Source organism: Oncorhynchus kisutch, unplaced genomic scaffold, assembly GCF_002021735.2.
Source record: "Oncorhynchus kisutch isolate 150728-3 unplaced genomic scaffold, Okis_V2 scaffold819, whole genome shotgun sequence".
Taxonomy (NCBI): domain Eukaryota; kingdom Metazoa; phylum Chordata; class Actinopteri; order Salmoniformes; family Salmonidae; genus Oncorhynchus; species Oncorhynchus kisutch.
The window spans coordinates 106,325-130,712 of NW_022262764.1; the positions used below are offsets into that span (position 1 = coordinate 106,325).

Sequence of the window (24,388 nt, forward strand, 5' to 3'; positions counted from 1 at the left end):
TGCATTTCACTAAGTTAGATTAGAGACCTCCAGTCAGTGCATTTCACAAAGTTAGATAAAGAGACCTCCAGTCAGTGCATTTCACTAAGTTAGATTAGAGACTTCCAGTCAGTGCATTTCACTAAGTTAGATAAAGAGACCTCCAGTCAGTGCATTTCACTAAGTTAGATAAAGAGACCTCCAGTCAGTGCATTTCACTAAGTTAGATAAAGAGACCTCCAGTCAGTGCATTTCACTAAGTTAGATAAAGAGACCTCCAGTCAGTGCATTTCACTAAGTTAGATAAAGAGACCTCCAGTCAGTGCATTTCACTAAGTTAGATAAAGAGACCTCCAGTCAGTGCATTTCACTAAGTTAGATAAAGAGACTTCCAGTCAGTGCATTTCACTAAGTTAGATTAGAGACCTCCAGTCAGTGCATTTCAATAAGTTAGATAAAGAGACCTCCAGTCAGTGCATTTCACTAAGTTAGATAAAGAGACCACCAGTCAGTGCATTTCACAAAGTTAGATTAGAGACTTCCAGTCAGTGCATTTCACAAAGTTAGATTAGAGACTTCCAGTCAGTGCATTTCACTAAATTAGATTAGAGACTTCCAGTCAGTGCATTTCACTAAATTAGATAAAGAGACCTACAGTCAGTGCATTTCAATAAGTTAGATTAGAGACTTCCAGTCAGTGCATTTCACTAAGTTAGATAAAGAGACTTCCAGTCAGTGCATTTCACTAAGTTAGATTAGAGACTTCCAGTCAGTGCATTTCACTAAGTTAGATAAAGAGACCTCCAGTCAGTGCATTTCAATAAGTTAGATTAGAGACTTCCAGTCAGTGCATTTCACTAAGTTAGATAAAGAGACCTCCAGTCAGTGCATTTCACTAAGTTAGATAAAGAGACCTCCAGTCAGTGCATTTCACTAAGTTAGATAAAGAGACCTCTAGTCAGTGCATTTCACTAAGTTAGATAAAGAGACTTCCAGTCAGTGCATTTCACTAAGTTAGATAAAGAGACCTCCAGTCAGTGCATTTCACTAAGTTAGATAAAGAGACCTCCAGTCAGTGCATTTCACTAAGTTAGATAAAGAGACCTCCAGTCAGTGCATTTCACTAAGTTAGATTAGAGACCTCCAGTCAGTGCATTTCACTAAGTTAGATAAAGAGACTTCCAGTCAGTGCATTTCACTACGTTAGATAAAGAGACCTCCAGTCAGTGCATTTCACTAAGTTAGATTAGAGACTCCCAGTCAGTGCATTTCACTAAGTTAGATAAAGAGACCTCCAGTCAGTGCATTTCACTAAGTTAGATAAAGAGACCTCCAGTCAGTGCATTTCACTAAGTTAGATAAAGAGACCTCCAGTCAGTGCATTTCACTAAGTTAGATAAAGAGACCCCCAGTCAGTGCATTTCACTAAGTTAGATAAAGAGACCTCCAGTCAGTGCATTTCACTAAGTTAGATAAAGAGACCTCCAGTCAGTGCATTTCACTAAGTTAGATAAAGAGACTTCCAGTCAGTGCATTTCACTAAGTTAGATTAGAGACCTCCAGTCAGTGCATTTCACTAAGTTAGATAAAGAGACCTCCAGTCAGTGCATTTCACTAAGTTAGATTAGAGACCTCCAGTCAGTGCATTTCACTAAGTTAGATAAAGAGACCTCCAGTCAGTGCATTTCACTAAGTTAGATAAAGAGACTTCCAGTCAGTGCATTTCACTAAGTTAGATAAAGAGACCTCCAGTCAGTGCATTTCACTAAGTTAGATAAAGAGACCTCCAGTCAGTGCATTTCACTAAGTTAGATAAAGAGACCTCCAGTCAGTGCATTTCACTAAGTTAGATAAAGAGACCTCCAGTCAGTGCATTTCACTAAGTTAGATAAAGAGACCTCCAGTCAGTGCATTTCACTAAGTTAGATAAAGAGACCTCCAGTCAGTGCATTTCACTAAGTTAGATAAAGAGACCTCCAGTCAGTGCATTTCACTATGTTAGATTAGAGACTTCCAGTCAGTGCATTTCACTAAGTTAGATAAAGAGACCTCCAGTCAGTGCATTTCACTAAGTTAGATTAGAGACTTCCAGTCAGTGCATTTCACTAAGTTAGATAAAGAGACTTCCAGTCAGTGCATTTCACTAAGTTAGATAAAGCAAACAGGAGTTGTTCTGGCTCAGACAAGGCTTACCTACTTTACATGAGAAACAATGGTCCCACTTTCACACCTTCATCAGTAGATAACAAAGGCTTTTAGTCGTCTAGATATGTGTATCAACCTACTGGTCAAAAGAAGTGCACTACGTAGGAAATAGAGTGCCATTTGGTATTTAGCCAAAGTTAGTAGTTGAACGATGGTATTGCTGACTGACCTCTCTTTCTCCTCCCCTAACAGACAGTTCCTGTGGAGCTTCCGGCTGCCTGGCGAGGCCCAGAAGATCGACCGCATGATGGAGGCTTTCGCCCAGAGATACTGCCAGTGTAACCCTGGCGTCTTCCAGTCCACAGGTAGGACCACAGGCTTGGACCTCAGTACCAGGCATGTAGTGAAGGGTCAAGGAGATTTACACTAAAGCATTGTTACAGCTAGGGCCACCGCCTGTCATGGTGATGGACAATTGAAGGGTTAATCCAGTCATTCTTCAGTGTACAGGTACAATAATAGAATGCCATTCTAGGAGTATTATTCCTGCTGTATTTAGCAGGCATGGTGAAGCACAGACCTGGGTTCAAATACTATTCAAAGTCATTAAAAATAGTTCATTTGCGCTTGATTGAGCTTGCCTGGCTTAATGGACCAATATAATAGTCCCAATACTCCAAACCCCTCCCACCTGGTACTCTAGAGAGACAAAAGCAAACACTAAAAGTATTTGAAAGATTTCTAATAGCATGTGAACCCAGGCCTGGTGCAGTATGTGAACCCAGGCCTGGTGCAGTATGTGAACCCAGGCCTGGTGCAGTATGTGAACCCAGGCCTGGTGCAGTATGTGAACCCAGGCCTGGTGCAGTATGTGAACCCAGGCCTGGTGGGGTGTGTGAACCCAGGCCTGGTGCGGTGTGTGAACCCAGGCCTGGTGCAGTATGTGAACCCAGGCCTGGTGGGGTGTGTGAACCCAGGCCTGGTGCAGTATGTGAACCCAGGCCTGGTGGGGTGTGTGAACCCAGGCCTGGTGCAGTATGTGAACCCAGGCCTGGTGGGGTGTGTGAACCCAGGCCTGGTGCGGTGTGTGAACCCAGGCCTGATGCAGTATGTGAACCCAGGCCTGGTGGGGTGTGTGAACCCAGGCCTGGTGCAGTATGTGAACCCAGGCCTGGTGCAGTATGTGAACCCAGGCCTGGTGCAGTATGTGAACCCAGGCCTGGTGCAGTATGTGAACCCAGGCCTGGTGGGGTGTGTGAACCCAGGCCTGGTGCGGTGTGTGAACCCAGGCCTGGTGCAGTATGTGAACCCAGGCCTGGTGGGGTGTGTGAACCCAGGCCTGGTGCGGTGTGTGAACCCAGGCCTGATGCAGTATGTGAACCCAGGCCTGGTGGGGTGTGTGAACCCAGGCCTGGTGCAGTATGTGAACCCAGGCCTGGTGCAGTATGTGAACCCAGGCCTGGTGCAGTATGTGAACCCAGGCCTGGTGCAGTATGTGTCCCCAGGCCTGGTGCAGTATGTGAACCCAGGCCTGGTGCAGTATGTGAACCCAGGCCTGGTGCAGTATGTGAACCCAGGCCTGGTGCAGTATGTGAACCCAGGCCTGGTGCAGTATGTGAACCCAGGCCTGGTGCAGTATGTGAACCCAGGCCTGGTGCAGTATGTGAACCCAGGCCTGGTGCAGTATGTGAACCCAGGCCTGGTGCAGTATGTGTACCCAGGCCTGGTGCAGTGTGTGAACCCAGGCCTGGTGCGGTGTGTGAACCCAGGCCTGGTGGGGTGTGTGAACCCAGGCCTGGTGCGGTATGTGAACCCAGGCCTGGTGCAGTATGTGAACCCAGGCCTGGTGGGGTGTGTGAACCCAGGCCTGGTGCAGTATGTGAACCCAGGCCTGGTGGGGTGTGTGAACCCAGGCCTGGTGCAGTATGTGAACCCAGGCCTGGTGGGGTGTGTGAACCCAGGCCTGGTGCAGTATGTGAACCCAGGCCTGGTGCAGTATGTGAACCCAGGCCTGGTGGGGTGTGTGAACCCAGGCCTGGTGCAGTATGTGAACCCAGGCCTGGTGGGGTGTGTGAACCCAGGCCTGGTGCAGTATGTGAACCCAGGCCTGGTGCAGTATGTGAACCCAGGCCTGGTGGGGTGTGTGAACCCAGGCCTGATGGGGTGTGTGAACCCAGGCCTGGTGCAGTATGTGAACCCAGGCCTGGTGCAGTGTGTGAACCCAGGCCTGGTGGGGTGTGTGAACCCAGGCCTGGTGGGGTGTGTGAACCCAGGCCTGGTGGGGTGTGTGAACCCAGGCCTGGTGCAGTGTGTGAACCCAGGCCTGGTGCAGTATGTGAACCCAGGCCTGGTGGGGTGTGTGAACCCAGGCCTGGTGGGGTGTGTGAACCCAGGCATGGTGCGGTGTGTGAACCCAGGCCTGGTGCAGTATGTGAACCCAGGCCTGGTGCAGTATGTGAACCCAGGCCTGGTGCAGTATGTGAACCCAGGCCTGATGGGGTGTGTGAACCCAGGCCTGGTGGGGTGTGTGAACCCAGGCCTGGTGGGGTGTGTGAACCCAGGCCTGGTGGGGTGTGTGAACCCAGGCCTGGTGGGGTGTGTGAACCCAGGCCTGGTGCAGTGTGTGAACCCAGGCCTGGTGCAGTATGTGAACCCAGGCCTGGTGGGGTGTGTGAACCCAGGCCTGGTGGGGTGTGTGAACCCAGGCCTGGTGCGGTGTGTGAACCCAGGCCTGGTGCAGTATGTGAACCCAGGCCTGGTGCAGTATGTGAACCCAGGCCTGATGGGGTGTGTGAACCCAGGCCTGGTGCGGTGTGTGAACCCAGGCCTGGTGCAGTATGTGAACCCAGGCCTGGTGCAGTATGTGAACCCAGGCCTGGTGCAGTGTGTGAACCCAGGCCTGGTGCCGTGTGTGAACCCAGGCCTGGTGCGATGTGTGAACCCAGGCCTGGTGCGGTGTGTGAACCCAGGCCTGGTGCGGTGTGTGAACCTGGAAGGGTGTTTGGTGTGTTCACAGGGACATTGTGTCCATGGCAGACGGCTGCTTGTTACATGGATGCAGATGGATGTGAATAATTCATGGTCTTCTCTCTCTGAGACAAACAGGACAGATAATGGAAAGTGCTACTGCTGTGTCAGCCAGCCTCTGACCACATTGTCTCTCTGCACACGCCTGCATACACACATGCACACACACACACACACACATGTATGCACACACCACACACACATGTATGCACACACCGCACAGACATACACACATGCATGCACAAAGACACACACACACACACACTAAGAGTCACACACACACACTGGGCGACACACACACACACTTAGCGACACACACAAAAACTGAGCGACACACACACACACTGAGCGACACACACACAAACTGAGCGACACACACACACACTTAGCGACACACACAAACTGAGCGACACACACAGACTTAGCGACCAACACACTCTTTCATGCCGGTCCAGCTCACCCTCTTCCTTAACAGGGTCTCTCTCTGAATGTAGTCTCCTGTCCTTTAAGCTCCAGTCATTTACATGTTTTGATCCTATTGTCCGGGAGAATCTTTATTCCGAAGTTGTCGTGGTAACACTTTATATTTGCGAGCACTGCAGCTGACCATCAATCACTCCGGTATAAATTGTGTGTGTCTGTATGTATGTGTGTGTGTGTGTGTGTGTGTGTGTGTGTGTGTTTTTCTCCAGACACCTGTTACATCCTGTCGTTTGCCATCATCATGCTGAACACCAGCCTCCACAACCCCAACGTGAAGGACAAGCCGGCCGTGGAGCGTTTCATCTCCATGAACAGAGGAATCAACGATGGAGGAGACCTTCCAGAGGACCTGCTCAGGGTGTGTGAACAGAGACATCAACAAGGCCTCTCCGTCTCTCTGTCCATCCCTCCATCTCACTGCTGATTCCATCAGATCCCCCTGTCCCAGGGGTCCTCTACCTTCCTCTCTGTCTCTCTGTCCATCCCCCTGCCCCAGGGGTCCTCTACCTTCCTCTCTGTCTCTCTGTCTATCCCCCTGCCCCAGGGGTCCTCTACCTTCCTCTCCGTCTCTCTGTCCATCCCCCTGCCCCAGGGGTCCTCTACCTTCCTCTCTGTCTCTCTGTCTATCCCCCTGCCCCAGGGGTCCTCTACCTTCCTCTCTGTCTCTCTGTCCATCCCCCTGCCCCAGGGGTCCTCTACCTTCCTCTCTGTCTCTCTGTCCATCCCCCTGCCCCAGGGGTCCTCTACCTTCCTCTCTGTCTCTCTGTCTATCCCCCTGCCCCAGGGGTCCTCTACCTTCCTCTCCGTCTCTCTGTCCATCCCCCTGCCCCAGGGGTCCTCTACCTTCCTCTCTGTCTCTCTGTCCATCCCCCTGCCCCAGGGGTCCTCTACCTTCCTCTCCGTCTCTCTGTCCATCCCCCTGCCCCAGGGGTCCTCTACCTTCCTCTCTGTCTCTCTGTCCATCCCCCTGCCACAGGAGTCCTCTACCTTCCTCTCTGTCTCTCTGTCCATCCCTCCATCTCACTGCTGATTCCATCAGATCCCCCTGCCCCAGGGGTCCTCTACCTTCCTCTCTGTCTCTCTGTCCATCCCCCTGCCCCAGGGGTCCTCTACCTTCCTCTCTGTCTCTCTGTCCATCCCCCTGCCCCAGGGGTCCTCTACCTTCCTCTCTGTCTCTCTGTCCATCCCCCTGCCCCAGGGGTCCTCTGCCTTCCTCTCTGTCTCTCTGTCCATCCCCCTGCCCCAGGGGTCCTCTACCTTCTTCTCCGTCTCTCTGTCCATCTCCCTGCCCCAGGGGTCCTCTACCTTCTTCTCCGTCTCTCTGTCCATCCCCCTGCCCCAGGGGTCCTCTGCCTTCCTCTCTGTCTCTCTGTCCATCCCCCTGCCCCAGGGGTCCTCTACCTTCTTCTCCGTCTCTCTGTCCATCCCCCTGCCCCAGGGGTCCTCTACCTTCCTCTCCGTCTCTCTGTCCATCCCCCTGCCCCAGGGGTCCTCTGCCTTCCTCTCTGTCTCTCTGTCCATCCCCCTGCCCCAGGGGTCCTCTACCTTCCTCTCCGTCTCTCTGTCCATCCCCCTGCCCCAGGGGTCCTCTACCTTCCTCTCCGTCTCTCTGTCCTCAAGTCCCAGTGTTATTCTCTCCTCCACACAGAACCTGTATGACAGCATCAAGAACGAGCCCTTCAAAATCCCTGAGGACGATGGGAACGATCTCACACACACCTTCTTTAACCCAGACCGGGAGGGCTGGCTGCTTAAACTGGGTGAGCGGGACCAGACGCTGAAATAACCTTAAGAACATTTAAATAACATTGATGCATTGAACTAATGTTGAAGTCCCAAAGGTCTGTATCCTCTCCAATCCTCTCCAATATTACTGTGCCCATCGATGACTGTGTTTATGACTGTCTACCATGGTGTGATGGATTCTATCAGACTGAAACAGAGGTCTACGTACTGACCAATGGGCCCATCTTGATCAGACTGTGTGTGTGTGTATGTGTGTATTTGTGTGTGTGTGTGTGTGTGTGTGTGTGATTGTGTGTTCAGTCCATATACAGTATTTGAGGGGCCCCTGCCCACCCCCAATGCATTATGGATGAGGCCCTGAGATCAGACGACCACATGTGGAGGGCTTTCAATAATGCACGACTAGGCATATTCATACACTCACTCACACATAGACGCACACACACTCATACCTACACATGATACACAGACAGACGGACGGATGCACATTCTGTACATAGAGGGGCAACCTGTACAGTGGAGTATAAACCAGTGAACACATGACGACAACGCTTCCTTCCCCTCTAATGTTACAATGACTCTTCCAGGATCCCAATGATCAGTCTCCCAGCAAAGAGAACCACATTATGTCCTGTCATCTAACCGAGACGTAGGGACTTCCTAATTCTCCACCCTGTCTGCTTCCCAGTGGATCTTACACAGCCTCTGTTTAGATGAATTCACAATGACTCTGATATAAATTCTCAATGATCTGGGCCATGTTCATTAGGTACAAAATGTTTTGCAATGGAAAATGAACATGCAGGGCGTTTCTTATTGGACAAGTCCAGGTAGTGCCTCACTGTTACGTTCAATTTTCTCCCATTTGGTGCCTAATGAATAGGACCCTGAACTTGAATTGAAACCCTTAATCAATGTCTTTCCCACCCTTCCAGTAAGATGAAGAAGTCTCCAATCACACTCCAGTGATGCATAACTGTGAATATTGACATTCAGGTTCTACTAATTTGGGTGGAAGATGAAATAATTGGCCTGAAAGAACTGGGACCCTAGAGGAGGTGCTGTGCAATGCGTTGCTTTACACAAGTTGGCACCAGTGTAACAATGCATTGAACTCAAATGATTTGGGGTGAGCAGAAGCCCCCTCTGGTGGTTGTTAATGTACTGCAGGATAACTCCTCTTAACCCAGAGCTTTATATTGAGAAATAGCCTATCATTCATCTAAATTAAACTGATCAGTTTTCATCAAATCTGATAATATTACCATGTAACCTGGTGAATTTAAATATCAAAATGCCTTTTTGAAGGTCTGTTCCTCCGAGTGCCAACATTGTAAACCAGTGCATCGAGCCACTCCTCCAATCACATGAGCAAGAAGTGGTGCTATGATTTTTTTTAGAATTTAATTTGATTTTTGTTTTCTTTTTCTTCCTCGTTTGTTTGTTTGCTCCATGATTTTGGCTGTTGTCTTTCCTCAGGAGGTATGTACATCTGCTCTTCCCCAAAACTAGTTCATCTTCTCAGCTCTCCGGTGCTTTCGGTGGTCCGCCATTGCTTCCGTTCTCCTCTGAACGTTTTGTTTGGTATTTGTGGGTTTTGTTGCTGTTGGGTTTCCTTGTTCCGCCATCATCGACTGAATCTACTATTACTTGTATGTTTGTATGTTTGTTGGTCTTCCATTGAGCTGGTGGTTTGTCCACGTGCTTCTCTCTCTCTCTCTGTATTGGTCGCCGGGCGGTTGCTAGGTGCTTTGCCTGGTTAGGCCGCTCGGGGAACAACATGGTGGCCATTCTGTTTTGTAGTGAAGAGTTTGACCTCTCTGTGATGCTGTGGTGATTTACCTTTTCAGTCTCCGTGTTTTGGCGGGCTGCAGTATTCCTCTTTCCAGAGAGAGCACGACAAAGGGTTTGAAGACAGATCTACGAATATATGTCCTTTTGAATTAGCAACCAATTAGCTACCATTTAGGAACATATTGAAAATTGACCAGCATTTTAGATTGTGAATATTAAATCAGAAGTTCTGGCTGACAAGAACAATGTCTGCTGTTGATATCACTTTAATGGGATCATATGAGGGGAATACTGCAGCTACACCAACTGGTTCCAGCTCTGCTCTCTCCGTCATGCTGTTAATGACCTGAAGGGTGATGGTCTGGCTTTGGCCCGGTCTGGCTTTGGCCTGGGCTGGTGTGGCTTTGGCCCGGTCTGGCTTTGGCCTGGGCTGGTGTGGCTTTGGTCTGGTGCAGACATGGGTTCAAATAGCATTTGTTTTCTTCCAAATACTTCAGCAGCGCTTGATTGAGCTTGCCTGGCACCTGGCACAATGGAACCAAAAGTACAAAACCCTCCAGGAAGGATCACTCAAACGCTCAAAGTATTTGAAAGAAAACAACTACTGTGATCCCAGGTCTGGTCTGGTGTGGTGCTGGACTGGACTGGACTGGACTACATTGAGGTGGGGGTGGGGAGAATGGAGAATGGGGGATGTGTGTTGAGAAGGGGAGGTTAGGAGGGGAGTGAGGACCAACTGGGACTATCTATGGAACGATGCATAAGTGCACTACATAATTAGTGTTTAGAATATAGGCTACATACTAGCTAGTGTGTTTAGGAATAGAGATGGAATCATCTGAACCAAGGAAAGCACATTTTACTTGACATGTAAATCCTGAGGTCTTCCTCATCAATTTAAACGTCATTTTGACAACCAAGTTGCCCCTGTTAATCACAGTATGATACAATTATAAAATGTATTTAATGTGACTGGAAGCTGGTGGTGAAAAGAGACCAGTGCTGAACATGTCCTGGGTCATGTTCAGTGGGGCACAGGATGGCAAAACTCCGCTTTCTTATTGAACAAATTCAGCTGTTACAGTACCTCACTGTTTCACTCCATTTCAAAACATTCTCTCATTACTAAACATGACCCAGGTCCCTCCTAACCTTCCCTGTTATGACCCCCCTGTGCATGGGCGATCGCTCCTCCTCCACTCCTCCCCAGCCCGGCACCCCCTGACCTGCCTGCACCAACCAACAAAAATCTCCTCGGGCAAAGCCGCCTTGTCTGGGACATTTTTTGCCAGGGTCCTCGCTCTCTGAGTGACTGACAGGAACTGAAGTGGTCAACCAATCATCAATCAATCACAATCTCCTCCAAGCCAATCAACTGTCATATCATCAGCTGTGAGATTCTGCCATTTGTCTCTACATGAGTCTTTCTGTCAAGTGTCGTTTCAACATTCATATGTCACGTTCTGAGGACAAGATGACGATAACACAGTGACAAAATGGCGGCAAGGAGAACGTGTTTGTGGTCATGTTCCAATGTCCATACTAGCCCACTACTTAGAATACCTGCCCAATACCACAGGAGGTTGGTGGCACATTAATTGGGGAGGACAGGCTCGTGGTAATGGCTGGAGCAGAATGAGTGGAATGGTATCAAATACATCAAACACATGGTTTCCATGGTTTCCATGTGTTTGATGCCATTCCATTGGCTCCGTTCCAGACATTATTATCAGCCTTCCTCCCATCAGCAGCCTCCATTGTTTCATACTAAGAAGTGTGCTGGTATGTGGATATCGGGACGGCGATTGTTTAAGTGCCCTCTCATGACCTCTGTAGTGTGATAGGTGATCATATACATTAGCATCGCTGCTATATGATCAATACAAGTGTGTCTTTCCTGGCCTGTTGTGATCAACACTTCTGTTAGATGGTGTCCACAACACTGCTCTTCTGTCTTGGTACATGGCTTTTCTTAGTGTGTCTGTTTAGTGTCTTCATACTAACGTTGGTGGTGGTGTAACAGTTCAACGACCTTGGCACTTTCAGTCGGGCCAGACATTGAACAGCCAGACATTGAACAGCCAGACATTGAACAGCCAGACATTGAACAGCCAGACATTGAACAGCCAGACATTGAACAGCCAGACATTGAACAGCCAGACATTGAACAGCCAGACATTGAACAGCCAGACATTGAACAGCCAGGCATTGAACAGCCAGACATTGAACAGCCAGGCATTGAACAGCCAGACATTGAACAGCCAGACAAGCATTTATGTCATCATATTGATTTGTCTTTAATCAAAAATGGTATATATGGTGTTTTCTCCTGGAGCATGTAGGTGTGTGTCCATGTATACGGTGTATCCATACCATTTAGTTTTGATGGAGGGTATTTGGACTTAGACAGAAATATTGTCCAGAAATGACCTAATTGGACAGAAAGGTATCTTCAGACAGTAAATTGACTGGTGTTTATATGATATATCACTGAATACGGCCAACAGAAAGTTCCAGCCAGAGATGCCTATAGAGTGAGTAGCCTACTAGCATATCTTCAGGTTAGCTCCAGCCCCCCCCCCCCCCCAGACGCTGTTTATTGGCATCTCTTCCTCCCAGCGTGAGCTAGCTGCCATCTGCTGCTCTGATCAGGTTTCTCCCTAACAGGAAGTGGGAGTGGCGGTGCGGTCGGGGGTCTGCCTCAGATCACTGAGCTGCTGAGTTAACCAGAGACACCCCGCCGGGTGTGAAAGAGGCAAAGGATTTGAGCCAATTGTTAGTAGTACTATTTGACATTCCCCATAGTAGGATCTCATTAACTCTTGGAGGTCTAAACTTTAACAAGTGTTTGGTTTTATATCCCAGCTATTGATCTCCTTTAGAGGTTGTCTACTCTGAGAGGCTGTTGATCTCCTTTAGAGGTTGTCTACTCTGGGAGAGACTAAGTCAGCTATATTGAGGACCTACAGAGGAGAGGTGGGACAGTTAAAATGAGCACTCAGGTTTCAGACAGTATTCAACATGATATACGGTTCTGTCTAATCTATAAGGCTAAGGGCTTTTCACTACAGAGCTGAGCCGAACCAAGCTGTACTGAGATGGCCCGGTTATGCATCCACCATAGTTGCTGGAACTGTTCTGAAAGGAAAATGTGAAAAGAACATATCAGAGCCAACAGGCTAAAGGCGATTACAGTGTAAAAAGGCGATTACAGAATACCTTGGTCTTATCAAAGCCCAGTTTAGTCAACAGAACTCCTCTGTAATCTCATGCTTCTCTCTCATGTAGAGTAGAATAACTGGTTGTCTAGATGTGATGGTGTGGGTTGCTGGAGGAGCATGATACTGTGTGGTGCTTGATGGGAATGTAGGGAGATGGGAGTTGTAGTTCTATACCTGTTATCTGCCTGTCTGTCTATCCATGCGTCTGTCTGCCTGTCTGCTGCTCTGTCCTCCGCGTCCGGTGCCCATCCCTCTCTTTCTCTCTCCCCCCTGAGTCTGGCTAACACCGTCTCTCTATTCCTCAGGGGGACGCGTCAAGACCTGGAAGAGAAGATGGTTCATTCTCACGGACAACTGTCTGTATTACTTTGAGTATACCACTGTAAGTACAACTGTCTGTATTACTTTGAGTACACCACTGTAAGTACAACTGCCTGTATTACTTTGAGTACACCACTGTAAGTACAACTGCCTGTATTACTTTGAGTACACCACTGTAAGTACAACTGTCTGTATTACTTTGAGTACACCACTGTAAGTACAACTGCCTGTATTACTTTGAGTACACCACTATAAGTACAACTGCCTGTATTACTTTGAGTACACCACTATAAGTACAACTGTCTGTATTACTTTGAGTACACCACTGTAAGTACAACTGCCTGTATTACTTTGAGTACACCACTGTAAGTACAACTGCCTGTATTACTTTGAGTACACCACTGTAAGTACAACTGCCTGTATTACTTTGAGTACACCACTGTAAGTACAACTGCCTGTATTACTTTGATTACACCACTGTAAGTACAACTGTCTGTATTACTTTGAGTACACCACTGTAAGTACAGCTGTCTGTATTACTTTGAGTACACCACTGTAAGTACAACTGTCTGTATTACTTTGAGTACACCACTGTAAGTACAACTGTCTGTATTACTTTGAGTACACCACTGTAAGTACTGGACTGGAACTGGAAGCCATCGGTTATCATGTTCAATTCAATGTATCTTAAACGTCTGCAACAGGCACACATAAATACATGGCTATTATGATGGATATTACAGTTGCGAGTTTCAACTGATTGTCACACTGCAACCGGTTCTGTTTGTGTACTCGTTCACTGCTCTACTGTGTATTCATCGGTGGCAGGTAGCCTAGCGGTTAAGAACGTTGTGCCAGTAACCAAAACATTGCTGGTTCGAAGCCCCGAGCCAACTATTTTAAAAATCTGTAGATGTCCTCTTGAGCAAGGCACCCTAATTGCTCCTGTAACCCACTCTGGATAAGAGTGTCTGTTAAATGACTATGTAAATGTATAAAATTAATGTCATTAACAGGGATATTCCATTCACAATAAAATATAATATAGTGTAATATCCCTTTAGTAACGCCACATTTTGTAGTGTAATATCCCTTTAGTAACACCACATTTTGTAGTGTAATATCCTTTTAGTAACACCACATTATGTAGTGTAATATCCCTTTAGTAACACCACATTATGTAGTGTAATATCCCTTTAGTAACACCACATTATGTAGTGTAATATCCCTTTAGTAACACCACATTTTATAGTGTAATATCCCTTTAGTAACACCACATTTTGTAGTGTAATATCCCTTTAGTAACACCACATTTTGTAGTGTAATATCCCTTTAGTAACACCACATTATGTAGTGTAATATCCCTTTAGTAACACCACATTTTGTAGTGTAATATCCCTTTAGTAACACCACATTTTCTAGTGTGATATCCCTTTAGTAACACCACATTTTGTAGTGTAATATCCCTTTAGTAACACCACATTTTGTAGTGTGATATCCCTTTAGTAACACCACATTTTGTAGTGTAATACCCCTTTAGTAACACCACATTTTGTAGTGTGATATCCCTTTAGTAACACCACATTTTGTAGTGTAATACCCCTTTAGTAACACCACATTTTGTATCCCTTTAGTAACACCACATTTTGTAGTGTAATATCCCTTTAGTAACACCACATTTTGTAGTGTAATACCCCTTTAGTAACACCACATTTTGTAGTGTAATACCCCTTTAGTAACACCACATTTTGTATCCCTCTAGTAACACCACATTTTGTAGTGTAATATCCCTTTAGTAACATCACATTTTGTAGTGTAATACCCCTTTAGTAACACCACATTTTGTATCCCTTTAGTAACACCACATTTTGTAGTGTAATACCCCTTTAGTAACACCACATTTTGTATCCCTTTAGTAACACCACATTTTGTATCCCTTTAGTAACACCACATTTTGTAGTGTAATATCCCTTTAGTAACACCACATTTTGTAGTGTAATATCCCTTTAGTAACACCACATTTTGTAGTGTAATACCCCTTTAGTAACACCACATTTTGTATCCCTCTAGTAACACCACATTTTGTAGTGTAATATCCCTTTAGTAACATCACATTTTGTAGTGTAATACCCCTTTAGTAACACCACATTTTGTATCCCTTTAGTAACACCACATTTTGTAGTGTAATACCCCTTTAGTAACACCACATTTTGTATCCCTTTAGTAACACCACATTTTGTAGTGTAATATCCCTTTAGTAACACCACATTTTGTAGTGTAATACCCCTTTAGTAACACCACATTTTGTAGTGTAATATCCCTTTAGTAACACCACATTTTGTAGTGTAATACCCCTTTAGTAACACCACATTTTGTATCCCTCTAGTAACACCACATTTTGTAGTGTAATATCCCTTTAGTAACATCACATTTTGTAGTGTAATATCCCTTTAGTAAAACCACATTTTGTAGTGTGATATCCCTTTAGTAACACCACATTTTGTAGTGTAATACCCCTTTAGTAATACCCCTTTAGTAACACCACATTTTGTAGTGTAATATCCCTTTAATATCCACCACATTTTGTAGTGTAATATCCCTTTAGTAACACCACATTTTGTAGTGTAATACCCCTTTAGTAACACCACATTTTGTAGTGTGATATCCCTTTAGTAACACCACATTTTGTAGTGTAATACCCCTTTAGTAACACCACATTTTGTATCCCTTTAGTAACACCACATTTTGTAGTGTAATATCCCTTTATTAACACCACATTTTGTAGTGTAATACCCCTTTAGTAACACCACATTTTGTAGTGTGATATCCCTTTAGTAACACCACATTTTGTAGCGTAATACCCCTTTAGTAACACCACATTTTGTATCCCTTTAGTAACACCACATTTTGTAGTGTAATATCCCTTTAGTAACACCACATTTTATAGTGTAATATCCCTTTAGTAACACCACATTTTGCTGTCTGTATTTTAAGCCATGTCCCACAGCAGTCCTTTACAGGTTCATCTTAACTTCCATGTTTCTTAACAGGTTCATCTTAACTTCCATGTTTCTGTCCTCTTAACAGGTTCATCTTAACTTCCATGTTTCTGTCCTCTTAACAGATTCATCTTAACTTCCATGTTTCTTAACAGATTCATCTTAACTTCCATGTTTCTGTCCTATAGGACAAAGAGCCCAGAGGGATCATTCCACTGGAGAACCTCAGCATCCGAGAGGTTGAGGACAAGAAGCCTGTAAGCACACACTGCACTCTTTGCTGGTTCGACCACATAGCACACACGTTTGTTTTACTCTCCTTTGGGGACCAAACAATTGATTCCCATTCAAAATCCTATTTTCCCTGACCCCTGACCTTAATCCTAATTGTAACCCTAAACCTAACCTCTATGCCTAAAATAGTCATTTTTTTATTGTGGGGACTGGCAAATGTTCCTTGTTTTACTATCCTTGTGAGGACTTCTGGTCCCCATAAGGATAGTAAAAACACACACACATTGGAGATAAAAGAACACTGTCAAATTTCTTGATCTTAATATGATCAGGAAGTATAATCAGGAAATAAGACCGTTATTTCACCTCCCATTCGTTTGCGATTGAGGCATATAGCTGCTCAACACAACTAATATTGACATGAGTTCTCTTCTGAGATCTGCGAGATATGACAAAATGATTTTGGACTGATCCATCCTGTCATCTCCTTCCTCCTGAAGTGTGCACCAGTTCACTACTCCCCATACAATGAACAGCATTGGATTGGTGTAAACATGGGTTACAGGGAGTTTCCAATCCATGAAGGGAAGTGAACAAGTGCACAGTTCGGCAGAAAGGGGAGATTATAGTTCAATAATGTCTCAGACTAGACGTTGTCTCCCCCTGGTGGTAGTGTGGAACAGCACATCAAATCAAAGTTTATTTGTCATGTGTGCCGAATACAACACTGACCTTACAGTGAAATAATTACTTACAGTTACAGGCTCTAACCAATAGTGTGAAAAAAATGTGTGTGTAGGTAAGTAAAGAAATAAAACAACAGTAAAAATACATTTGAAATAAGAGTAGAGAGGCTATATACAGACACCTGTTAGTCAGGCTTATTGAGGTGGTATGTACATGTAGATATGGTTAAAGTGACTATGCATATATGATGAACAGAGAGTAGCAGTAATGTAAAAAGAGGGGTTGGTGGGTGGTGGGCGACACAATGCAGATACCCCGGTTAGCCAATGTGCGGGAGCACTGGTTGGTCGGCCCAATTGAGGTAGTATGTACATGAACGTACTGTATAGTTAAAGTGACTATGCACATATGATCAACAGAGAGTAGCAGCAGCGTAAAAGAGGGGTTGGGGGGAGTCACACATTGCAAATAGTCCGGGTAGCCATTTGATTACCTGTTCAGGAGTCTTATGGCTTGGGGGTAAAAACTGTTGAGAAGCCTTTTTGTCCCGGACTTGGCACTCCGGTAACGCTTGCCATGCAGTAGTAGAGAGAACAGTCTATGACTGGGGTGGCTGGGGACTTTGACCATTTTTAGGGCCTTCCTCTGACACCGCCTGGTGTAGAGGTCCTGGATGGCAGGCAGCTTTGCCCCAGTGATGTATTGGGCCGTACGCACTACCCTCTGTAGTGCCTTGCGGTCAGAGGCCGAGCAATTGCCGTACCAGGCAGTGATGCAACCAGTGTTGCAGCTGTAGAACCTTTTTGAGGATCTCAGGACCGATGCCAAATCTTTTTAGTTTCCTAAGGGGGAATAGGTTTTGTCGTGCCCTCTTCTCGACTGTCTTGGTGTGTTTGGACCATTCTAGTTTGTTGTTGATGTGGACACCAAGGAACTTGAAGCCCTCAACCTGCTCCACTACAGCCCCGTCGATGAGAATGGGGGCGTGCTCGGTCCTCCTTTTCCTGTAGTCTACAATCATCTCCTTAGTCTTGGTTACGTTGCGGGATAGGTTGTTATTCTGACACCACCACTCCCTGTAGGCTGTCTCGTCGTTGTCGGTGATCAGGCCTATCACTGTTGTGTCGTCTGCAAACTTAATGATGGTGTTGGAGTCGTGTCTGGCCATGCAGTCATGAGTGAACACAGAGTACAGGAGGGGACTGAGCACGCACCCCTGGGGAGCTCCAGTGTTGAGGATCAGCATGGCAGATGTGTTGCTACCTACCCTCACCACCTGGGGGCGGCCCGTCAGGAAGTCCAAGATCCAGTTGCAGAGGGAAGTGTTTAGTCCCATGATCCTGAGCTTAGTGATGAGCTTTGAGGGTACTATGGTGTTGAACGCTGACCTGTAGTCAATGAGCAGCATTCTCACATAGGTGTTCCTTTTGTCCAGGTGGGAAAGGGCAGTGTGGAGTGCGATTGCGTCATCTGTGGATCTGTTTGGGTGGTATGCAAATTGGAGTGGATCTAGGGTTTCTGGGATAATGGTGATGATGTGAGCCATTACCAGCCTTTCAAAGCACTTCATAATAACACAGCTTGGGTTCATCTCAATTGTACTTCCTTGATTAAACACACGCGCACGCAGGAACACACACACACAAGTGACTATGTATATATAATGAACAGAGAGTAGCAGTAGTGTAAAAGAGGGGTTGGCGGGTGGTGGTTGGCTGGACACAATGCAGATAGCCTGGTTAGCCAATGTGCGGGAGCACACACACACCTTAAACTCAGCTGTTCTGATACAGTTGTGGCATTCCTCACATTCTCTCTCCTTGCCTCATTCTCAAAACGTTTTGGAGGAGAAGAAACGATTGGAGGAACCTTAGATCTTCTGCTCCAATGTGTTTAGAGAAGATGAGGGGGGAGGACCTGAGTAATCAAGAAAACACCATTTAGATTCCCTCTCCTCTCCTCTGCATAGAACTGCTTTGAACTCTTCATCCCAGAGAACAAGGACCAGGTGATCAAGGCCTGTAAGACGGAGGCGGACGGCAGAGTGGTGGAGGGGAACCACACCTTCTACAGGATCTCTGCTCCCACCACGGAGGAGAAGGATGAGTGGATGAACAGCATCAAGTCAGTACTACTGCTTATCAACAAGTTATCAATGGCTTATAGATGTGTTGTGATTTTGTTATGAATGGGTTATGGATGTGATGTGATTTTGTTATGAATGGGTTATGAATGGGTTATGAATGGGTTATGAATGGGTTATGGATGGGTTATGAATGGCTTATAGATGTGTTGTGATTTTGTTATGAATGGGTTATTGATGTGTTGTGATTTTGTTATGAATGGGTTATGGATGTGATGTGATTTTGTTATGAATGGGTTATGGATGTGATGTGATTTTGTTATGAATGGGTTATGGATGTGATGTGATTTTGTTATGAATGGGTTATGAATGGGTTATGGATGTGATGTGATTTTGTTATGAATGGCTTATAGATGTGTTGTGATTTTGTTATGAATGGGTTATTGATGTGTTGTGATTTTGTTATGAATGGGTTATGAATGGGTTATGGATGTGATGTGATTTTGTTATGAATGGGTTATGGATGTGATGTGATTTTGTTATGAATGGGTTATGAATGGGTTATGGATGTGATGTGATTTTGTTATGAATGGCTTATAGATGTGTTGTGATTTTGTTATGAATGGGTTATTGATGTGTTGTGATTTTGTTATGAATGGGTTATGAATGGGTTATGAATGGGTTATGAATGGGTTATGAATGGGTTATGAATGGGTTATGGATGTGATGTGATTTTGTTATGAATGGGTTATTGATGTGTTGTGATTTTGTTATGAATGGGTTATGAATGGGTTATGGATGTGATGTGATTTTGTTATGAATGGGTTATGAATGGGTTATGAATGGGTTATGAATGGGTTATGGATGTGATGTGATTTTGTTACGAATGGGTTATTGATGGGTTACAAAGCCCTAATTTAGATACTATTCAAAGAAAGTGTTACCCGTTATCTCTCTTAATTTGATGTGTAATCCTAAAATACTCTCTTAATTTGATGTGTAATCCTAAAATACTCTCTTAATTTGATGTGTAATCCTAAAATACTCTCTTAATTTGATGTGTAATCCTAAAATACTCTCTTAATTTGATGTGTAATCCTAAAATAATCTCTTAATTTGATGTGTAATCCTAAAATAATCTCTTAATTTGATGTGTAATCCTAAAATACTCTCTTAATTTGATGTGTAATCCTAAAATACTCCTCCTGACCTCTGTTCCTTTCCACCATACGCATTGATAATAAACTAGGTTATTCCACCAGGGGAGTGTACTGACTACCCCCCTTCTACCCCCACCCTCACAGAGCTGCCATCAGCAGGGATCCCTTCTATGAGATGCTGGCCACCCGCAAGAAGAAGGTCTCCTCCATGAAGAGACACTAGAGCTGCTCAGGACTCCTCCTCTTCCCCCCGTTGAGAGAGTTTGGACCCATCCTGCTGAGACCCTGAGACTTGTGTTTTCAGGCCTGGGGATGGGGTTGGGGAAGGGGCTGCAGACTGGGGGTTGGGGCAGGGGCTGCAGACTCGGGGTTGGGGCCTCTTGCCTCGGTCAGCATTTCTCTGGGATAGGCTCTAGCTTTGGGATTCCACAGACCGACCAACAGGACAGGGTGCATGCTGTCCTGCCTCCCCCTCCTCCTCTTCCCCCTGCTCCTGTCTCTGTGGCTGAATGCTCTCCGTCTCTCTCTAAACTCTTTGCTGTGTGTATTTTGGGAGGAAGGGGTCTATCGCTTTCTGGGTAAAATGGATCCCCTCCCTCAAAAAGACATGTGCACACACACACACTAATGTCGTACACTGAAGTCATACACACACACACACACACACACACAAAACACACACACCTCATCTAAACTCAGCAGGTCTGATGGAGTTGTTGTGGCATCCCAACCAAAATATTCTTACTAGCTTTCAAAAGGAAAGGTGAGATGCTTTTCTGTATACGTTAATATGATGGGCAACGTGTGTTTGTAGAGCTTACTACTGTATATATTTCCCTCAGAATCTTGAGCTTTTGGGTTTCAGTTGTAGTTTTTGATAACGTTTTTAGAAAGACTGAGGGGGAATGGGTTATATTGCCAACCGACAATTTTTTTGAAACGAGAATAAACTTTTTTGAAGTCTTTCTGTCAAAGTTGCCTCTCAGGAGATTGTTACTTGGCTCTGGATCGGTCTGTATCAGGATAAACCTAGACTCTGTCCAAACTGTCACTCAGTAACTGAAGGAAGAGTTCATTTACAATGAGTTTTTAAAATGAACATAATTAAATGAGCATGTTTGCCATTACATTTGCCTGTTTATATGCACATAATCTGTGACAATAATTGAGCTTTGACAGCTATATTCCTCCATAGCTGTTTGCCCCTGACTCTTTGTTGTTCATATGTATCCCCAGTTGTTTGACAGCAGTTTAGACGTGCTAACTGAAAACACACTCCGAAACACGGTTGTTAAACACAGTGTCGTGTTCATTAGGCACCGAAACGGAAGAACGGGGACGGAAAAAGGTGGGGACTAACTTGACTTGTCCAATAAGATGTGTTCATTTTCGTTTTCTGTTGTGTGCACTAATGTACACTTCCCTGATGAGTGGTTTGCACATGGTCTTAGTGTGGGATTATGGGCGAGGGCTCAGCTATCGCACTTCATTTCCTGTTGGACTTGGAGGTCCATTCAGGGGACTAGAGAGTCTGTCAGCGGGAGTGTCTGTGTATCTGTCAGTCAGTACGGGCCACAACTCAGGGGCTCACAGAGATTTGATGTGTCTGGAAATTGAGGTATTGTCCTCATCTGCCCTGTCCCTTTATTCTGTCCTCTTTTCTCTTCACTTCTCTCTTTCCTTGTCTTTCACGCATCTCTCTTTTTCCTCATATTCTCCTCTCTCTTTCTCTCGCTCACTCTCTGTAAATGTAACATACACACAAGATAATTGAACAATAATCACATTTGATGGTGTACAACTGACTAGGTATCCCCCTTTCCCAGTATCCTATTTCCTATTCATTGTCTACCTGACACTCCCAATGAAATGTGTCCTATCATGCTGCTGGTTAGCTAATTCACGAAGATGCTCTTTCTAAGTGGAGCTGGTTATTTTTACCTCTTAAATGCAACAAAGATGCCCTCACCTATCTTTTTATCCTATAGGAGTACTCTTAAATGTCCTTCCTCATTTGCAGACACAGTATAAAATGCTAGAACAATCCAGGTTTCACCTTCTTCAACCCACACTCACCATCCTAAAGCATTGGAATAGCTATCTCACTTATTTCAGATAACTGTTGCATCCTTTACTGTACTAGGAATACAGTAATAATACCTGTAAGACAAACAACGACTAGGAATACAGTAATAATACCTGTAAGACAAACAACGCCTAGGAATACAGTAATAATACCTGTAAGACAAACAACGCCTAGGAATACAGTAATAATACCTGTAAGACAAACAACGCCTAGGAATACAGTAATAATACCTGTAAGACAAACAACGCCTAGAAATACAGTAATAATACCTGTAAGACAAACAACGCCTAGGAATACAGTAATAATACCTGTAAGACAAACAACGCCTAGGAATACAGTAATAATACCCGTAAGACAAACAACGACTAGAAATACAGTAATAATACCCGTAAGACAAACCAAGCCTGGGCAGTGGACTGTCCGTTCCTAGAGTTGGAACACCCTGGAATGTTTGGATTGGATTTGAGACAAAACACAGCTGTTGATCAGGAATGTACCACTATGCTCCATAGGGGTGAACTACTCTGATCAGGAATGTACCACTATGTTCCATAGGGGTGAACTACTCTGATCAGGAATGTACCACTATGCTCCATAGGGGTGAACTACACTGATCAGGAATGTACCACTATGCTCCATAGTGGTGGAACTACTCTGATCAGGAATGTACCACTTTGCTCCATAGTGGTGGAACTACTCTGATCAGGAATGTACCACTATGCTCCATAGTGGTGGAACTACTCTGATCAGGAATGTACCACTATGCTCCATAGTGGTGAACTACTCTGATCAGGAAAGTACCACTATGCTCCATAGTGGTGGAACTACTCTGATCAGGAATGTACCACTATGCTCCATAGTGGTGAACTACTCTGATCAGGAATGTACCACTATGCTCCATAGTGGTGAACTACTCTGATCAGGAATGTACCACTATGCTCCATAGTGGTGAACTACACTGATCAGGAATGTACCACTATGCTCCATAGTGGTGGAACTACTCTGATCAGGAATGTACCACTTTGCTCCATAGTGGTGGAACTACTCTGATCAGGAATGTACCACTATGCTCCATAGTGGTGGAACTACTCTGATCAGGAATGTACCACTATGCTCCATAGTGGTGAACTACTCTGATCAGGAAAGTACCACTATGCTCCATAGTGGTGGAACTACTCTGATCAGGAATGTACCACTATGCTCCATAGTGGTGAACTACTCTGATCAGGAATGTACCACTATGCTCCATAGTGGTGAACTACTCTGATCAGGAATGTACCACTATGCTCCATAGTGGTGAACTACTCTGATCAGGAATGTACCACTATGCTCCATAGTGGTGAACTACTCTCCCAGTGCAAGACCTCTTAAGTTAGCTTTGGTCTACATGATGTGTTTTTAAAGTGGAATCATACATGGCATCACAATTGCATCCAGCAAATGCAGCTTTATTTGTGCGTAAAACCTTCTCTACTCTGTGATCAGTGCCTGGCTGTCTGTTATTCATGTTTTTCCTCATTTATGGAGGCACATTCATGCCAAAAATAAAGAAGCATTGATATTGACAAATTATTCATCAGTATTAGTTTTATTTCAATATTTGTTTTGTGCCAAGAATCTGCTTCCATAGCACATAGCCCTGTTTCCCTGATTAGTTTCTCCTAGCCTCGTCTCAGCAGACTGCTTATAGAGATGACCAGGAAACAGCTAATAAAACAATCAGAAATCTAGACAGAATTTGGTTACTGGTTATTTATCAAGGTTGTATATACTTAAATGTATAGTGGATTTATCAGTTTTTTCATGTTATTTTGGAGTTTTAATGTAGCAATATGATGTTATTATTAGCCATTTTTCTTTTTGTTTCATAGTGTTTGATTTGAGGTTTCTATCATTGCCATGTAATCAAAAGCTGAAATAAAGTAAAGACTAGCTTGTCACTACGGCTGACTGACTGAGTGTGTACTAGATGGCCATTCTGGAATTCATTCAAAATATCAAATGTTTGTCTTTAATAATAGTTCATACAACAATCACATTAAAAACTGTTTGTTTCACTTTTTTATTTTGCATTATAACTATGACATTTTCATTTTAAGGCCTTGTTCTTAATCTATGAACAAAACCAGGGGAATTGGACAGATGTAGATTTTTCCTCTGGGTTTGGCTCTTATTGAACAAACCCACTAGAGGGCAGCACACTATCAGTACATGTGCTGTAGAGGAGAGAGCGGAACAATAAGTCATACTGTCATAACGTCCACATAGAGGGATTGGCTCTTATTGAACAGACCCACTAGAGGGCAGCACACTATCAGTACATGTGCTGTAGAGGAGAGAGCGGAACAATAAGTCATACTGTCACAACGTCCACATAGAGGCATTGGCTCTTATTGAACAGACCCACTAGAGGGCAGCACACT

At 44.9% G+C, this 24,388-nt stretch overlaps 1 protein-coding gene across 4 annotated transcripts in view; it reads left to right on the top strand.

The window, feature by feature from the left end:
- The window catches only part of LOC109879557 (cytohesin-1), a 118,650-nt gene extending 94,738 nt beyond the window's left edge, over positions 1 to 23,912 (top strand). For 2 of the 4 annotated variants that reach the window (XM_031816551.1, XM_031816552.1), the window contains exons 7-13: positions 2,377 to 2,489; positions 5,844 to 5,992; positions 7,283 to 7,395; positions 12,699 to 12,777; positions 15,904 to 15,972; positions 18,606 to 18,760; positions 20,024 to 23,912. In XM_031816551.1, coding sequence (XP_031672411.1) covers positions 2,377 to 2,489; positions 5,844 to 5,992; positions 7,283 to 7,395; positions 12,699 to 12,777; positions 15,904 to 15,972; positions 18,606 to 18,760; positions 20,024 to 20,102 — 757 coding nt within the window. In that variant the 3' untranslated portion in view covers positions 20,103 to 23,912. The remainder of the gene's footprint in view (positions 1 to 2,376; positions 2,490 to 5,843; positions 5,993 to 7,282; positions 7,396 to 12,698; positions 12,778 to 15,903; positions 15,973 to 18,605; positions 18,761 to 20,023) is intronic. The other 2 variants (XM_031816549.1, XM_031816550.1) reach the window with 1 other exon arrangement.
- Positions 23,913 to 24,388: the final 476 nt, after the last annotated feature.